The 17739-nt window shown below is 50.8% G+C and overlaps 1 protein-coding gene across 4 annotated transcripts; it reads left to right on the top strand.

The window, feature by feature from the left end:
- Positions 1 to 73: 73 nt before the first annotated feature.
- ZSWIM9 (zinc finger SWIM-type containing 9) lies at positions 74 to 5071 on the top strand. Of its 4 annotated transcripts, none has more exons than XM_082195926.1 (4): positions 74 to 637; positions 1401 to 1502; positions 1882 to 2134; positions 2867 to 5071. In XM_082195926.1, the coding sequence occupies exons 1-4, from the start codon at positions 322 to 324 to the stop codon at positions 4236 to 4238; spliced, it is 2043 nt and encodes a 680-aa protein (XP_082052052.1). In that variant the 5' UTR covers positions 74 to 321; the 3' UTR covers positions 4239 to 5071. The 4 variants fall into 4 exon arrangements, with proteins under 4 accessions (XP_082052052.1, XP_082052053.1, XP_082052054.1 ...); XM_082195928.1 differs by having other exon boundaries at positions 517 to 657; XM_082195927.1 differs by lacking the exon at positions 1401 to 1502 and having other exon boundaries at positions 75 to 637.
- Positions 5072 to 17739: the final 12668 nt, after the last annotated feature.

Genomic DNA, 17739 nt, shown 5'->3' with positions numbered 1-17739 from the left:
ATTTCATTTAAGGACGTAACCTCCGGCAAGAAGCCCGTGTGTGTACATGCGTTACTAATTCGTGACATGTTTGCCCTGCTCTTCCTTCGAGGAGCGCAGGGGGGGGGCGCAGCAGTTTCCCTCTTTATTTGAGGTCTGTAAGGCTGAAAGAGAAAGTCACTAGCCTACCTTGAACCCCCCCTCGCTAAGTCGGGGTTCGAACCCGGCTCCCCCCGGTCATCACCTGGCGCGCCGGGACTGCCGAGCTACAGCGCCTATCCAGCTCGAAGCCAAATTCTGCTCCTAATCTCGAGTGCGCGACTTGGCGTTGGCAGGTAAGCGATGGGAACGCACTCTGCACATGCTCAGAGGCACCTCTTCTTCCCGCGCCGTCCTCCCTCGTCAGCCCTCCTCGTGATCCTTTCCCTTCTGCTCCTCCAGCCACCTAGACTTTGCTCTTTCTTGGCAACGCCGTGCTGCTGTCCACAGAGCAGGCTGCGTTGCTGGAAGCTCCAGCAGGCGGAGCTCGCGGCTCGCCTCCGTCGCCCAGCCGGAATCAGCAAGCGGGAGACGGAGCGCCCGGGTTTGTTTCGCTGGGAGCGGGCCTGGCTCTCTGGCCGCATCCCGGACAGGCAGAGATCCAAGGTGGCTGGAGGGGGTAAGGAGACAGCCGGCCAGGTATGGGCCCGATCTGGGGTCCTTTGCCGGGCGGAGGGGGTGCGGAGAGTAACACGGGATTGGGACTCCCAGGGACAGCTGGGGGCGCTCTCTGAAGCTGGAAGGGTGGGAGTCGGAGCCCCAGAGCGCACAGCTCCGAATTGGCCGAGCTTATAAAATGCATGCATAAATACGTGCACTTTAATTTAAGCATATGTTCCCCTTCCTCATCATACAGACATATATATTTTTGCATTTACTGCTGTATGGATTAAATGCACACATTTATGTCTCTTGCAGCATATGATGCGTGTTTTTGTTGTATCTGCATGCATGAATAAGTGTGAGTGAGTGAGTGTGCATGTATTAGTGGGTGGGTGGCTGGGCTCAGATTTGTGCAAACCATCATGTTTTATATGTGCCAGCCCAGGAATAACTGTTTTCAGTTTCCTACTAACTGCAGTTCACTTGGGTGAGCCCAAGTGACAGGTGCCATTAACTTTTCCGTTCTTGCACACGTACGCAGACATGCCATACTTCTTGTAGTACATTGTCACAACTTAGATCTGACAGCTGCAGTGCATCCCCTGCCTTGCCTCAGCTTTGCAATGGGCACCCCCAAAACTGCATCACATCTCTTGCTACTTACAGTCTTAATTCAGAGGCACCAACAACCTCCCATGGGCATGGTAAATACTAGTAGTTCAAAATATTCCCATATTTGGTACTTTTATAAATCTTCATATATATTTTTTTTTCTTCAGGTTACTTTTTCTCCAAGAGTGGCAACAAGTCTTCATGGCTTGATTGCCAGTGGATACTGGATCTCTGTAAAGAAAAGACTTTAAGCATATTCACTTTGGCAGGTACTGTACTAGCTTCCTTAGTTGTGTACCAAATTTGCAGTCCAGTTCCTTTTATGACTAACTCCCAGAGAAGTGTGCATAGGATTGCAATTTCAACTACTTAACAAGAACATGTGTCCAGATTTGTGGAATCTAAATAGTGTTTTACATAATGTGTCTAAAACAAAATACAAAAGCCTGCATTTTAATATGGAGATATGCATCTTGTAGGAAAGGTTAGATTGCAGAAGGTGTCTTAAAAGACATATGAAGTGTGTGGGGTTTTTTTTTTGGGGGGGGAATTGCTGACTACAAATTCCATCACTGGAACCGCCAATCTCACTGCCTCCTCCTTCTGATTTCTCTTATGATTTGAATGACTGTGCTCCTCTGCTCACAGATGCCATGGGGGACCTCGGCCTGGGCCGGGAGTTTCACACCTGGCACCAGTTCAGCACGTTCTTTGACGACTGGTGCGAAAAGCACAAAGTGCTCTTCATCATTGCCAGCCTGAAGCCACTGATCTCACTGCGCCAGAACCCGCCGCACTATCAGCCCAGCCTCGCCGAGACACTCCGCTTCCGTTTTGTGCGTCTCATCTGCAAGCACAGCGGGACCTATGTGGGGCAGAGCACGGTGCAACGCAACCGCCTGTAAGTCCATCGCGTGTTTGATTATATAATGCCGTCTGCATGCATGTTGCTGCACAGGCCCCATGCTCCGAGATGTTTACAAGCTAAAATTCTCTCCGATTCCCATTCCCCCAGTATCTTTGAGATCCTCAAAGAGACACTGATTGTTCCTCTATAGCTTAGCCTCCAGATGTTTTTGGGTTCCACCAGCCCAAGTCAGCATGGCCAGTGGGCAAAGATGATGGGAGCTGTAGTCCAGCAACCTCTGGTGGGGCACAGGCTGCATATCCCTGCCCTATAGAAAGCAAAACCCTAGGATTTCTTCATAGGTCCTCACCAAACAAGATATTCCTTGTGCTGTAATTACTCCTGAATTCAAAATCCCAAGTGTATAGTGCAGAATTAAGGCATGCTTTTCTGAATAAAACCTACAGAATTGGTTGGCCCTCTTTGCCTTTTTTGACATAAGCACTGCTAATAATAGACATAGTAGTAATAATAATAATAATAATAATAATAATAATAATAATAATAATATTTATACGCGCCCATCTGGCTGGGTTGCCGCAGCCACTCTGGGTGGCTAAGCTACAATACAAACTACAATGGGGGGACGGGGACGGACCCCCAGACAGGGAGGGACTGGCAGTGACAGCAGTTCCTACCAGTGTCCATTGAAGACCAGTGCCAATAATGCTATCGCTTCTTACTAAACAAACACCCTTCCCCCCCCCACCATCTCCTCCTTTGTAGCAGTGAGAAGATTGACTGCCCAGCTTCTATCACTCTGCGCCTGGGCCCCAAGAAGGACCGCTTGGTGGTGATTGAGGCCAACCTGGAGCACAACCACCGCCTGTCGGAGCTGGAGTTTGCCCATCACTTCAAGCGGCACCAGCTGAGGGCCAGCCTAGGGCTGCCCATCCGCATCACCAACAGCATCTCCAAGCGCTTTCTGGCACCTGACCTTATCTGGAACCTGGAGGACTACAGCAAAGCCAAAGACAAGGGCATGTGCAACCTCCTGGCTGTTCTGGACGCTCTCTTCAAGGCAGATCCAGGGGCCAAAGTCAAACTTGTCTTCCAGGAGGATGTGGCTGTCCTCAACAGCATCTTCCTGGCTACCTCACACATGCGCAAGCTTGTGCAACATTTCCCGGCTCGCCTCTTCCTGGAGCGTGCTGCCTGCCTTGATGCGGACTTTGAGCTCTACACCGTGCTTTGCCAAGATGCCAATGGCCGCGGGCGTGAGGTGGCCTACTGCCTGGCACGCCAGGGGCTGCCCGACCTCCTTATATTCATTGTTGCTTCGCTGGTGCAGAGTGCCCCGGACATCAAGTTGAGGGTGAAGGTAGTCACAGTAGGGGCTGGGGTCACAGGGCTGGACGCGGTGGAGGAGGTCCTGCCATGTGCCCGGGTGCAGATCTGCCGCCTGCAGGTCTTGGAGGCCCTCTACCGCAGAGCTTGCGAGCTGGCTGTGCCGAAGGAGGACCAGATCCGCAACCTGTTGCTCAACCTGGCGAATGCTGACTCGCCGCGGGTCTACAGCCAGTACCTGAGCGACCTGGAAGATGTCGCCCCACTCTCATTTTTGCAGTACTTCCTGGAGCACTGGCACCCTCACAAGGGCATGTGGGTAGAGTGCTGGGCCTTTGAGAAGAACCGGGAATGCTCCTTCCTCGACCACCTTAGCACTCACCGCCGTAAGCTGCTGACAGTACTCACCCCTCCTATGGTGTTGGCCACCTGTGTTCAGGGCCTGATAGATCTCCAAGCCCTGCATGTGGAGACCTCGACGTTCAACGTGGCACCTGTGGCTGAGCTGTACCACACCGCCTGCCTGCCCGACAGCGCTGATCTGGTGGCCGAGGAACTGGACCTGGTGCCCCACGCGCACTATGAGCTCAAGGACACGCCTGAGGGCTACCTCTTGGAGGGAAGCACCTGCTCTTTCCTGGTGAGCCAGGACCTGGCCACTTGTAGCTGTTCCATCTACATGGCTCACCAGCTGCCCTGCCGGCACATCTTTGCCGCACGCCTTTGGGTCGGAGAGCCTCTCTTTGACCCCTGCCTGCTTCCCACCTCACCAGATAGGCATCAAGACTGCACAGGCCAGGAGGAATGCTAGCTATGTTGCCCAAGTGCTGGTCCATTAAAGTGGCAGAACACTGTCCCGGTGACCACTTATGTAATTGCCACTCTGGCATGAGGAAGATGCTGGCTGCCACACCTTTTTGGGTGGAAGTGATCCAGCCTGGGGCACTAGACAGATTACTGACCAGCCGTTGCTGGACAGACGTCTAGTACCCAGCCATATGCCCAAGGTTTGGTGGGTACTACAAAACATCACATGAGCACTGCCACATTCTAGGACCAATACTAATGGACCGATCGTCTTATTCAGTAGAAGGCAGCTTCCAGTGTTCCCAGGATGCTAGTTCATTATGCAAGTCAAAGCACAGCTAAAAAAAGGCCAAGTTCTGACCATTTTCAGTGAGCAGATCTGTGTACACACTGCCTTTAAAAAATATGTAAAGATTGTGCACCAAGGTAGCTAAATTCTGTATACATTACTTTATGCAATTTGCAGCACAATCCTGTGCAGAGTTCCGTGAACCCATCTACTGAAATTACTGGACTAAAGGTGTGCCTAGCTTGGCGTAGGATAGGGTGTTAAGCATATTCTAATTTTGTTAGTTATAAGAGGAGGCAGAGAGCGGTGGAAGTCGCCAAAAGGCTATCCTTCAACCAACAGCAGTCCTGCTCAGCTTTCCCCTAGGTTTCTTAATTACCCCGCCTCGAATATGTCCACTGACTCCAGAACCTGGATTTTATGCCTTGTATTAGTTCTCCTAGTAGCCAGATGCACAGAGCTCTAGGAATAAGCAATGTATCTAAATGGATGGATGTATACCATGCTATCTGACTATCTGATCTAATAAATTCACTCATTTATTTATTTATTTGTTACGGAAAATCTGGGTGCGTATCTACCCTGCCACCCAGCCAATCGGACCAAGTCCGTGGATTCTAGCGGAAGAAAAGGAAGCTCAGCCGGACGCAGGAGCAAAATGCGAAGATCCAAGTTTATTGCGCAACAGGTTCAAGGCGAGATTGAACCCCGAGAATGGGGCGACATAAACTTTTAAAAGTTCCCACCAAGTCCCATAACACAGTGCGCGGAACGTCATGAATACATTATGGGAAGGTTGGGTTTCATGGGTTACATCATGAATACATTACACACGTCATGAATATGTCAGAGAAAAGGTGGGGTTAGACTAATTTACATTTGAGGAAAGGGAGGGGGAATATGCAGAGCGAGGGTCATACACAAATATACATTTCATGAGTACCGGTGGCGGTGGGACAATGGGTTACTGATATGCGCTGTCTGCCACCTGGTATTGCCCGGGGGACGGGCTGGGCAGAGCGATCTGACAGGATTAAGGAGTTCCTGTGTACGTGACTTGCCGTCTCGAGGATTATGGAGTCGGCCAACATCATGGAGTCCTGGGGAAACTGAGTCGAATGACACCAAGAGCAAGAAAATTGGAGCTGTGGTTGATTTTATATGAATTTTGAAAGGTTCTGATGACTTTCAGTCCGTCCCGTAGCCTAGATCAAAAGCGGAAGCAGAATGTATCCATTCTTGTAGAAATGGATACATTGTAACAAGGGTTTGACAGTTTTACGAGGTCGGGAGTTTCGGTTCTATTGTTCTCGCCGTGGGGGGCCGTCAGCAGCTCGTCAGGAGGTTAAATGAGGCGTGCAAGAGCTCCCTGAGCTAGCTCCTGCAGGATGAATGCATGGCTGTGATTGGCCAAAGCGCGGCCATAGGAATAAGCGGAGAAGGGAAACACTCGGTCTACTCATTCTAAGTATGGAGCGCAGATAGGCATAGGAAAGGATAGGGAATATATATATATATTCGAGCTTATTTCGCTCAGGAAAAGGTCTGGGAAACGTGTGGTGCTTGTGCAACGGTGAAGGGGGTTCGAGGGTGGGTGTGCGGTGGTACCCTTGAGGTCATCGCTTCGGACAGCAAAGAAGAAGGGGGGGAAATAGGTACCCCCCCCTCGGTCCGTATCAGTCCCCCATTCGGAGATAGATTTGCATTAAAGTTCTGTAAGAACTTGCAAATCCTTTCTCCGCACCATTTGAGCGCTAAATTTCGGTGATCTCGTATTCACCTTCTCCTAAATGCCTCATCTGTACATAGTCTGGGAAAGTGGGAGCATGTCGGGAGCGGGCATAGGCTCGAAGAGGAAAGGAGCTAGCAGGAGCAGAATGTCGGAGGAGAGAGCAGCAAGGGGTAATACAATGCATAGTGCAACACAAGATAGAGACACAAAGGAAGACAGTTAAAATGATAAACAACACGACTTTCAATAGTTGTCTGAGCCATCCCAGCTTGGGCAACCACCCCCATAAGTCCACATCGGATAGCCCCTCATGCTGGATGTCGTGGAGCTTCCCTACTAGTTCGTGGATATTATTCAAATGTCCAGTTATATTTAAGGTCTGGTCAGTCACGTATGTGCAGCACTCTGTGCCTATTAATGCGCAGGTGCCTCCCTGACTGGACAAGAGGAAGTCTGTCGCGATTCTCGTCTGTAGGCTCAATTGTCTTACCTCGGATAGTTCCGACATGAGAGAGTCTGTGATCTGGGTCGCCTCCTGCATGAATTTTAGAAGGATGTCGGTGAGTCGGAGAATATCCACGTGATTCGAACCGGCACCGTAGGCGGGGAAAAGTGATCGACCTACGGTCTCTCCATTTGCAGCAACGTCTGACAGATCTGACAGCTCTTTCTGCTCCCTCTTATTCCTTTGTCTCCCGGGGGGTAGGTGTGGAACTATCCTAATTCCGGGAACGATGTAGCCGACGAAGCAGGATCCAGACATATGTGGGCTTACCCATGTATATGCGCGATGTCCGCATACCCAGAATAAGCCGCTTAGGTAAGACTCCATTCTGCCTGAAGCAAAGGTATGTAGCAGCATGGAGTCCGTGGGTTGGGGTGTCCAGTCTAAGGGGTGTCCAACGACAGCGGCCCAGGCGGTGGTGAGGTTAGGAAAAGTCCGGGGGCCCCTAGCGTCGGTGACGGTGACCAGTCCAGTTGATAGGATTTCGAGAGCGTAAGTACATGAACTGGATCCAATGAAGGTTCCTTCTCCGGAGAAACGGCGGCAAAGGGGTCCCTTTGTAGGACCTGTGAGATAGAGATACTGATGTGTCAAGTTGAGCGCGGTTAGGTTCCAAGATGTAACATTTCCAGAGCGAAATTGTTCCAAAGTCACTGGTACTGGGACAAGTGGGAGGCTCTGCTGGAGGTGGCTGGGTGCGTGGGCACAGATCCAGCAGTCTGGGTAGGGTGCTTCTTTTGCCACCTGGCTGAGAAGTTTAATGTAGGAGTTTTGTTCCCAGGAGGAAAGGAGGTCCTCCCCTGGGAGCGTAGAGTCTGTGCCGAATTGTCTAGGTGCTGTACCGACTGGATGAAGTGGGTCGGTAGTATTCAGTAGTCGCCTGTCTCTGGCGATCCCGCCGCATCTTAGGGGTCCGACGTGGTCCCATGTGGGGGGGCGTGAAGGGTGTATGGGGTGATGCCATCCTTCCAGGTATTCTGCCCCTTTCCACTCATGAGTAACCCCAAGGTTCCACAAGCAGCAGAACTGCCGCAGGCAGAGTCCCTGGAGTTGGGGTTTCTGAGTTTCTTGGGTAGAGAGGAGACACTGGAAGCCGAAAATCAAGTTTCCAGAGGGGTGGTTGGAGTCCGTGAAAGCGTGAGAGGCCCCTCCTATCTCGACTTCGGTCCAGTTTGGGTTTCGTGTGGTTTCTCCATTTTTGTAAAGGAGATAAGTCCCGTTATAGCAAGTCAGGCGGTAAGAGGAATGATCTAGAGCGAGGGCAGCAGACCCGATACGGCGTAAGTCCTTGTTTCGGACGAAAAGTTCCCAATAGTCGTCATTGGTGAGTCGGGGTACCAGGGAGTGGCGCAACAGGGTCCGAGACTCAGGAAGGCAAAACTCAAAGTCCCCCATTCGGTCGGGGTTAGACCTTCCCCCTGTCTCGACCTCGTGATAGTCTAAGAAGTGGTAATCCGTTTGTAGTCCTGTGCAGTGGTCTGATGAGGTAAACATGACCCCGGATATGGCGGCGAGAAGAAGAAAGGTGGGGGCAGGACCCATGTTCGGCGTGTAGGTGAGGAGGGATATAGTTCGCAGTTGTCAAAGCACAGCTGTCAGATGAAGCTGTCAGAAGAAGCGGTGACGTAGGAAGCTGTCAAACGAAGCTGTCAGAGGAAGCGGTGACGTAGGAAGCTGTCAAACGAAGCTGTCAGAAGAAGCGGTGACGTAGGAAGCTGTCAAACGAAGCTGTCAGAGGAAGCGGTGACGTAGGAAGCTGTCAGACGAAGCTGTCAGAAGAAGCGGTGACGTAGGAAGCTGTCAAACGAAGCTGTCAGAGGAAGCGGTGACGTAGGAAGCTGTCAAACGAAGCTGTCAGAGGAAGCGGTGACGTAGGAAGCTGTCAAACGAAGCTGTCAGAAGAAGCGGTGACGTAGGAAGCTGTCAAACGAAGCTGTCAGAAGAAGCGGTGACGTAGGAAGCTGTCAGACGAAGCTGTCAGATGAGGCTCTCGGAGCGTTTGAGACGTAACTTGAGGGCGTTTGTGTCCGGAATGATCTCAGATGTCCAGTTGGATGTCGTGGTATCCGGTCCGGTCTGTTGAGCCCGATCTTGGCCCCGATCTGCTGGTCCAGTCTGTTGAGCCCGATCTTGGCCCCGATCTGCTGGTCCGGTCTGTTGAGCCCGATCTTGGCCCCGATCTGCTGGTCCGGTCTGTTCCTCCTCGTCGTCGATATAGGTGGCCGGCGAGGGAGGTGGGGTTGTGTAGGTATAATCTTCCCCGAAGCTTTCGAACGTCTCTTGGGGTGGCGGTGATGTTTTGCACCTCGTGTGGTGCAACCATGCACTTTTCTCTCCTACTTTTACGGCGGTCGGTGAGGTCAGGAGTACCTGGTAAGGACCTTCCCAGGAAGGCTGAAGGGGTTGTTTTTGGTAGACTTTAACGAGGATCCAATCTCCTGGGTGGAAGGAATGGGCTTGGACATCGATGGGTAGGTTCTGTCCTTCAACGGCCGCGTACTGGTGGAGGCGCTGGAGTTGAATCTGGAGCTGAATGACATAATTAGTGAGCTCTGCTTCCCCCACCTCAAGTTCAGAGAGGGGAAACAGAGTATTGTAAACGGGAGGGGGTCTCCCGAATAGGAGTTCAAAAGGGGAAAGCTTCAGGGGTCCGGTTGGAGCGCTGCGTATATTATGAAGGACTAGTGGGAGCGCATTTACCCATTTTAGTCCAGTGAGCTTGCACAGTTTTCCTAGCTGTATTTTTATTTCTTGATTCATGCGTTCTACTTGGCCGGAAGATTGCGGATGGTACGGAGTGTGCAGATCCCATTTTATTTGGAGGGTCTTGGCCACGATTTGGACTACATCCGCGGTGAAATGGGTCCCTCTATCACTGTCTAAACGGCGGGGTACACCGAACCTGGGAATAATTTCCTGTAGGAGGGCCCTAGCGACTACTGTGGCGGTGGCCTTTTTACAGGAAAATCCTTCTACCCAGGAAGAGAATTGGTCTATTATGATTAAGGCGTGTTTGAAGCCTTGGCATTGAGGTAGGTCAATAAAGTCTAGCTGTAGGCTTTCGAAGGGGACAAAGGCCCATGGTCTGGCTCCCGGGGGTTTCCTGGGCTGACGTTTGGGGTTGAAGTTACTGCAGACGACGCAGTTTTTTGAAGCTGCTGTGGCTGCGGCTGCTATCCCCGGGGCATACCAGGACCTTTTGACATGTTCTATTAGTCTCTCTTTTCCCCAATGTGTCTGTTGGTGAAGGATCCTCACTAATTTTGGAGTCCAGGCCTTTGGAAGGACGGCTCTGCCATCAGGGAGGATCCACATACCATTTTGCTCGGTGGCGCCTATGGACTTCCATCTAGTTTTTTCTTCTTCTAAAGCGGATTGGTATAATTGAGTGGGATCTATGTCTGCCGGGAATTGCAAGGCTTGGAATTCGGTTTCATTGTCGGGGGGGCGAAGGGCGGCCTGTTGGGCTGCCCTATCAGCCCGTCGGTTGCCCTTTGAGACAGAGTCCTTCCCTTTGGTGTGTGCTTTGCAGTGGACGACGGCTATGACCGTGGGCAGGTGAATGGCGGTTAGTAATCTTTCTACAAGGGCTGCATGAGAAATTTGGGAGCCAGCGGCAGTGAGGAAGCCCCTCTGGAGCCATATTTGGCCGGTCGTGTGGACTAGACCGAAGCAATATTTGCTGTCTGTATAAATAGTGACTTTCTTTCCCTCACTGATTTCGCACGCGCGTATAAGTGCAATCAATTCTGCGGCCTGGGCGCTGTATTGTGAATTAATTGGGTTGGATTCTAGGACTTCAAAATCGGAGACAACAGCATACCCACTCTTTCTTTCCCCATTGACGACTTTTGAGCTACCGTCGGTATAGAGGATTAGGTCCGGGTTCTCTAAGGGGAGGTGATCTAGATCCTCACGAGGCTTCTCAGCTTGGCGAACTATGGTGGCGCAGTCATGGTGTGGAGTGCCATCGTCGGGAAGGGGTAATAAGGTGGCCGGGTTGAGGGAATTGACTCGTTTGATGGTGACATTAGATGGTGTTAGTAGTAGGGCTTCGTAGCGGTTTAAGCGGGAATTTGAGAAATGATGGCAGCCCCTCAGGGTGAGAAGGGTGGAGACGGAGTGGGGTACATGAATAGTTATTTCATGTCCGAGTACTGTTTCTTGGGCTTTTTCAAGTAGGATGGCTGCCGCAGCGATGGCACGGAGGCAACTTACTGCACCTTTCGCAGTGTTATCCAGCTGTAGGCTATAATAAGCTACTGGTCTCTCCTGATCACGAAAAGTTTGAGTCAGGACGCCTGAGGCTACCCCCATTTGTTCGTGAATGAATAGGTTAAAGGGGATGCGATAGTCGGGCAGTCCTAAAGCAGGGGCAGATCTTAGTTCCCGTTTTAGTCTTTCGAAGGATTTATAGGCTTCCTCTTCCCAGATCAGTGTGTCTGGGTGGTCTTGGCGGGTCATGATAGTTAAAGGCTTTGTGATTTCGCTGTAGCCGGCAATCCATGCTCGGCAAAAGCCAGCCATCCCAAGGAAGCCGCGTAGCTGGCGCTTAGTTTTTGGGAGTGGAATTTTAGTGACGGCTTCTATCCTGTCAGTGGCTAAACTTCGGGTGCCTACTCCTAGGATGTGCCCGAGGTACTTTACTTCCTGCTTGCAATATTGTAGCTTCTTGGGAGACACTTTATGTCCCTTCTTCGCTAACTCGGACAGGAGGTGTTTTGTGTCTGCTTTACATGCCTCCTCGCTGGTAGAACACAATAAGAGGTCGTCTACATAAAGAAGGAGGGCGGAGTTAGCAGGCAAACGTATATCTTCTAAATCTTGATGTAGCACCGCAGAGAAAATTGCGGGCGATTCTACATAGCCTTGGGGCAGCCTTGTCCACGTTAGTTGACTGGGTCCCCAGGTAAAGGCAAAGAGGAATTGACTGGCGGGATCTAAAGGTATACTAAAGAAGGCGGAGCACAAGTCCGCAGCGGAGTACCAAGTTGTTTCTGCCGGAATTGTATTCAGTAGAGAATTTGGGTTGCCCACCACTGGGTGGCGAGGTATGACGAATTGGTTTACCAGTCTTAAGTCCTGAACGAATCGGTATCGGATTGGGGCTCCTTCTGCTGAGGGCTTCTTTACTGGGAGCACTGGGGTATTACAGGGTGAAGCACATGGAACTAGGATCCCATTTTCAAGGAAATCTTCAATCATTGGGGTCAATCCTTCGATGGCCTCCTTGGGTAAGGGGTATTGTTTGGTACAAGGGAAGGGTAGATCGGTCCGGTAAATAATTTTAACTGGGGTGGCTGAAATTAAGAGTCCCACCGAGGTTGATTCCGTTCCCCATAGGGATGGAGGTAACTCGTCTAATTCTGGAGGGAGTTCCGGGAATTGGCGATCCGACTTAGCTTCCTGTATTATGCCTTGGAATGTGGGGACGGAGTCCTCGGGCATATATAAATAGATGCCATCTGCAGAACATTTTATGGTGGCATTTAGCTTGCAAAGGAGGTCTCTACCGAGGAGGTTTATTGGGCTGCTGGTTAAAAGGAAGGTGTGTTCCGCTAGTAGTGGTCCGAGGGTGACTTTAGCTGGCTGCGAGAGTGGGCAAGTACGGGGTATCCCATCCAGTCCCATTACTTTTTTCGTTACTGTTCCCGGTTGTAAGTGGCTGTCGGTTAAGGTGGAATATGTGGCTCCTGTATCTAGTAGGCATTGGTAAGGATGGCCGTCGATTTCGATAGTGCAAACGGGATCCTCAGGTGACAGCGCTAGTATGGGGCAAATGTTTTGGGCAGGAGTGGGATCCCCTTCTAGTTGTCAATAAGTGTCTTGGTCATCCGGTGGTGGCTGATTTGGGGGGTGCAAGGGAGAAGTAGTAGCATTGGTCCAAGGGTTGGGAGGCGGGTTTATGGCTGGCATTTGAATCCGTGGGCCCGGTTGGGGTCGCTGGGTCTGAGGAATTGGATTTGGAGGAGTGTGCGGAGTGTAGGTCGTTGGTTGTTGAATTGTATACCCCTGGGTTAGATTAGGCTGCGAGGGGAATGGAGGACGGTTGGTTCGAGCGGGGAGCGGCTTAGAATCCTGCCCTCCGTAAGGTGGTGTGTTAAGGTAGGGGCAGAATCTTTTTATATGTCCTTCCTCCCCGCAGTAGTAGCATCCGGTAGTCGGTCCCCATTGTCTGTTAGGATTGGGTGGTCCTCCTCCCCGGACCCCCTTGCCTCGGTTAAAGCCTCTACCTCGGTAAGGGTCATGGTTACTATCCATACTTAAAGCTAAAATTTGCTCGATCTCGGGCTTGTTTTCCTTCCTTTTTCTCTCATCTCGGGAGTTGTAGACGGACTTTGCGATGGACAAAATCTCACTAATGCTTTTCCCATCGTATCCAATTTGAAGGTTCAAGGCTTTCCTAATGTCTGGACAGGCTTGATCTTTGAAGAAACCTTTTACTATCACCTCATGTTGGGAATTTTCAGGATCTATTCCCCCCCAAGTCTTAATGGCCGAGACCAATCTGGTGTAATAATCGGACGGGTGCTCATTCGGTCCCTGCATTACTGTCTGGACCTTGGTCCAATTAACGGTGCGTTGTCCGGCCGCCTTTACGCCGTCCAGAATGGCCTTCTTAAATAGATTCAGGCACCAGATTCCGTTTGCGGTATTGTAGTCCCATGAGGGTTCCACACGGAGGCACTGGGCTGATAGAGCCTCCAACCCTTGGGGCCGTCCCCTCTGGTAATCTGGCAATTCTATTGCTTCTCCAGCCTTGGTTAGGATGTCTGCTTTTTCTGCCTCGTTGAAAAGGGCATTTAAAAGGACATGGACATCTGGCCAGGTGGGATTGTGGGTGGAGAAGATGGCACTAATTTGCCGGTGGCATTTGTCAGGGTCGTCCCTCAGAGAGGGCATCTGGTTCGACCAAGTTACAAGGTCGGAGGTATAAAAGGGGTGATGTGTATAAACCATTCGCGGAGGTCCGTCGGGTTGAAGAGGCGGTATCGGCAAAGCTCTTAGAGGCATTTGGACCGCAGTAGAGGTTACGGTTGAGCTCACTTGGTCAGAAGTTCCCGGGGCCTCCGCGCTTTGACCTAGGGGTTCTACTGTGGGCTCCTGTGGTGCTGAGGGGAGAGGCTTCTTTCTAGTTTGGACGGGATCTTCAACGGTATTATGGGGCAGTGGGGTGGGGAAGATTTTGGTCTTAGCTTGGTCTCTTTTAGCCTGTTGTCTCGTAATTACTTTGTTCTCGTTCCCTTGTGCCCCTTCATCCCCCGTCTCCTCGTCACTATTTGAGCTGTCGCTAGGGGCAGGCGGTGTTGGTCTCCTATAGTAAAAGGGGACCAGAGCTTGTTGCACATCGTCATCCGCGAGGTGTCCGTCATATGGGGGGGGCATGGGCTGCCGTCCAGGATTTAGTATAGGCAGTTGATAAGAAGTAGTTCCCTTTGAGGCTTGGAGTAATCCCTTTACGATCTCAAAGGTAGCCCAATATTCCAATTGACGGGGTTTTTCTTCCATTAAATGTTTCTTTAAATGGTTCATACGATCTTCATTAAACGAGCCTCCCGGGGGCCAGCGCAATTCTGGCTTGGAAGAGGCAGTACTGGCGGGCCAGATTTCAGAACAGAGGTCCTCTAACTTTTGTTTTGATAATAGTTTGTGGCCAGGGATTGACTTCCAATACGTAATAACAAATTGGAGAGGGGAGTCAGGGTCTTTCTGAGATCGGGATGGCTTTCCAGAAGCCTTCCTCCCAGAGTGAGCCCGCTCGTGTTTGGAAGTCTGGGTACCCATTTTAACTCACGCGTGTCTAGACAGGAAAGAAGAAAGAAAGAAAGAGGGTCGGTAAGGATTGGTATACCTAGGGAATTGGTATGCCTACTGCGAGGATATATAGTAAAGAGGGGTCTTTAGCTGCTAAGCAACTTCTTTAGTGGGGTTTTTTAAGAGCTCTATCTACCTGGTTCCTTATAGTCTATTCCCTTACTTTCCTTTAACCTGGGGTTCCTTTTCCACTCTGCCGGTTCCCGCCCAATTCCTCATGGGCAATCTCTCCTGGCAACCTCCTACCTATCGTCACACTCTCAGGAAAAGGGGCCTTACTGGACGCCCGCGCCGTGCGGTGCCAGGTCGGGTAATCCCTGGATAGAATTCGAATAGGAAATCCCCCTTGCTTTCGGAAGCGGGCTCACGCACGATACACGTGTTACGTGGCACCGACCGGTGCGGCTGGGATTGGTGATAGTAAAGCCAGACCCCTTCCTGCCCCCTCGGTGAGGGCGCTCGGGAAGTTCGGAAAAAGAGCTCCAACCCCTTGCTTTCAACTGGGATGCCCGTTGCGGGGAGTCGGCTATCTTTCAAGTCGGGTCTCTCCGTCTTACTTTCGGGCTCCCAATTGGTGCGGCTGGCTGGAGATTTTAAGGAAAAGAGATAGAGCTCAGAACCCCCCTTTCGGGTTGAGCGGCGGTCCACGGTCTCTCTCACTAACCGGACCAAGAGAAAGGCAAGAAGGAGCGATAGAGAGGAGGGCAGAGAATTCAGTTGCCAGGAGACTTCCACCCCTTTCCCACCAGTGCACTGGATTTTCCTATACTCACGCGTCTTCCCGTCGATCCGATCCCGGGATCGATGAATGAGCCGGCTGGATCCCTTTTGCTCCCCGGCTGAACTCCTGGGGCTTCCGATTACCGCCCGGGAGATGGCCGGAGGTCCAAAAGGGTCTTCTCGGGCAAATTGGCCCGCAGCCGGCTGAAGAATTCGGGGCCTCCGGTCAGCAACCCGGGAGAACCGCCCGCCCCACGTTGGGCGCCAAGCTGTTACGGAAAATCTGGGTGCGTATCTACCCTGCCACCCAGCCAATCGGACCAAGTCCGTGGATTCTAGCGGAAGAAAAGGAAGCTCAGCCGGACGCAGGAGCAAAATGCGAAGATCCAAGTTTATTGCGCAACAGGTTCAAGGCGAGATTGAACCCCGAGAATGGGGCGACATAAACTTTTAAAAGTTCCCACCAAGTCCCATAACACAGTGCGCGGAACGTCATGAATACATTATGGGAAGGTTGGGTTTCATGGGTTACATCATGAATACATTACACACGTCATGAATATGTCAGAGAAAAGGTGGGGTTAGACTAATTTACATTTGAGGAAAGGGAGGGGGAATATGCAGAGCGAGGGTCATACACAAATATACATTTCATGAGTACCGGTGGCGGTGGGACAATGGGTTACTGATATGCGCTGTCTGCCACCTGGTATTGCCCGGGGGACGGGCTGGGCAGAGCGATCTGACAGGATTAAGGAGTTCCTGTGTACGTGACTTGCCGTCTCGAGGATTATGGAGTCGGCCAACATCATGGAGTCCTGGGGAAACTGAGTCGAATGACACCAAGAGCAAGAAAATTGGAGCTGTGGTTGATTTTATATGAATTTTGAAAGGTTCTGATGACTTTCAGTCCGTCCCGTAGCCTAGATCAAAAGCGGAAGCAGAATGTATCCATTCTTGTAGAAATGGATACATTGTAACAAGGGTTTGACAGTTTTACGAGGTCGGGAGTTTCGGTTCTATTGTTCTCGCCGTGGGGGGCCGTCAGCAGCTCGTCAGGAGGTTAAATGAGGCGTGCAAGAGCTCCCTGAGCTAGCTCCTGCAGGATGAATGCATGGCTGTGATTGGCCAAAGCGCGGCCATAGGAATAAGCGGAGAAGGGAAACACTCGGTCTACTCATTCTAAGTATGGAGCGCAGATAGGCATAGGAAAGGATAGGGAATATATATATATATTCGAGCTTATTTCGCTCAGGAAAAGGTCTGGGAAACGTGTGGTGCTTGTGCAACGGTGAAGGGGGTTCGAGGGTGGGTGTGCGGTGGTACCCTTGAGGTCATCGCTTCGGACAGCAAAGAAGAAGGGGGGGAAATAGGTACCCCCCCCTCGGTCCGTATCATTATTCATTCAGAGATTTATATCTTGCCTTTCATAGTGCTGTGTTCTCAGAAGGAAATGTATGTAGTTTTTAAAAATAAAAATAACAAATAGAAATGAAGCATTGATTTGCTTATAGGCAGCAACAACTAAAAAATTTCAGACCCACAATGGACTGAATTTTTTTTCAAGCTTCTTAAAAACCAACAGACACTGAGAATATCCTGTTTCTGATACCTAGCAATCTAAGCTCCTACCAGCAGTCCGGAGAGCAGGAACTAGACATGTAATGCTCAAGCAATCTCATAACAGGAGCAAGCAATCCTTCCAATAACACAGTTGCAAACCATTAGTACTTTAAAGGCCAAAGCCAGCAAATAGAATTGCACATGGAAGCAAATAGGTAGCCAATGTAACCAGTACAGAACATGTGTAATATATCTGAGCTCCCACATTCTTGCTGCTGCATTCTGCACCAATTGCAGTTTCCAATGTAGCAGGAAACCCACCCCCCAAACATTACGTTTGTACAAACTTCACACATACACTCACACACTACATACGCTACACTTCTGTTATAAATTCATAGAAAATCAACCATACATCGGATTTGCACTGTTCCACTTTTATTTTACTCCATGAAGGAAGGACTACAAAATGGGGAAGGTTTGATACAGGGCACCCATAATCCCTTCAGCATACCAGCACATCCACAGGAGCCCTGCCCAGTTGCTATGCCAACCCTGATGGTCCTAGACAGAAGACCATCAAGATCACAAAGAACTTGCATATGGGAGTGGATTCAGCACAGACTGGAACAAAGGAAAATAATCAGCTCTTCTCTCTGGAGGCAGGAAACTGCAAACTCCCCTCTGTCACCTGGAAAGTACTCATGGGGAGGGGGAAAGGGGGAACCAGCCAGGTCACAGGACACTCAGGTTACCACCACAACTACTCCCTCAACCCCTCCTTTCTGTGATGTATGCATGATGCTTCTGGGGGTGGTCTTGATCTACAGGATGGGAATTTCATAAGACCTTGCACACCATTTTTCCTGTGTCCTTCCTCT

The sequence above is a fragment of the Podarcis vaucheri genome (genome assembly GCF_965113315.1).
Source record: "Podarcis vaucheri genome assembly, chromosome: 13".
Classification (NCBI taxonomy): domain Eukaryota; kingdom Metazoa; phylum Chordata; class Lepidosauria; order Squamata; family Lacertidae; genus Podarcis; species Podarcis vaucheri.
Note: the sequence above shows the minus strand (reverse complement) of the source record. Positions and strands in the feature narration are given on the sequence as shown.

Bases quoted from the DNA above. Each gene is read 5' to 3' on its own strand.
- ZSWIM9 (XM_082195926.1), top strand. From the start codon at position 322: ATGGGAACGCACTCTGCACATGCTCAGAGGCACCTCTTCTTCCCGCGC. The intron at 1,503-1,881 runs GTACTGTACTAG...CTCTGCTCACAG, and splicing joins AAGCATATTCACTTTGGCAG to ATGCCATGGGGGACCTCGGC. The intron at 2,135-2,866 runs GTAAGTCCATCG...CCTCCTTTGTAG, and splicing joins ACGGTGCAACGCAACCGCCT to CAGTGAGAAGATTGACTGCC.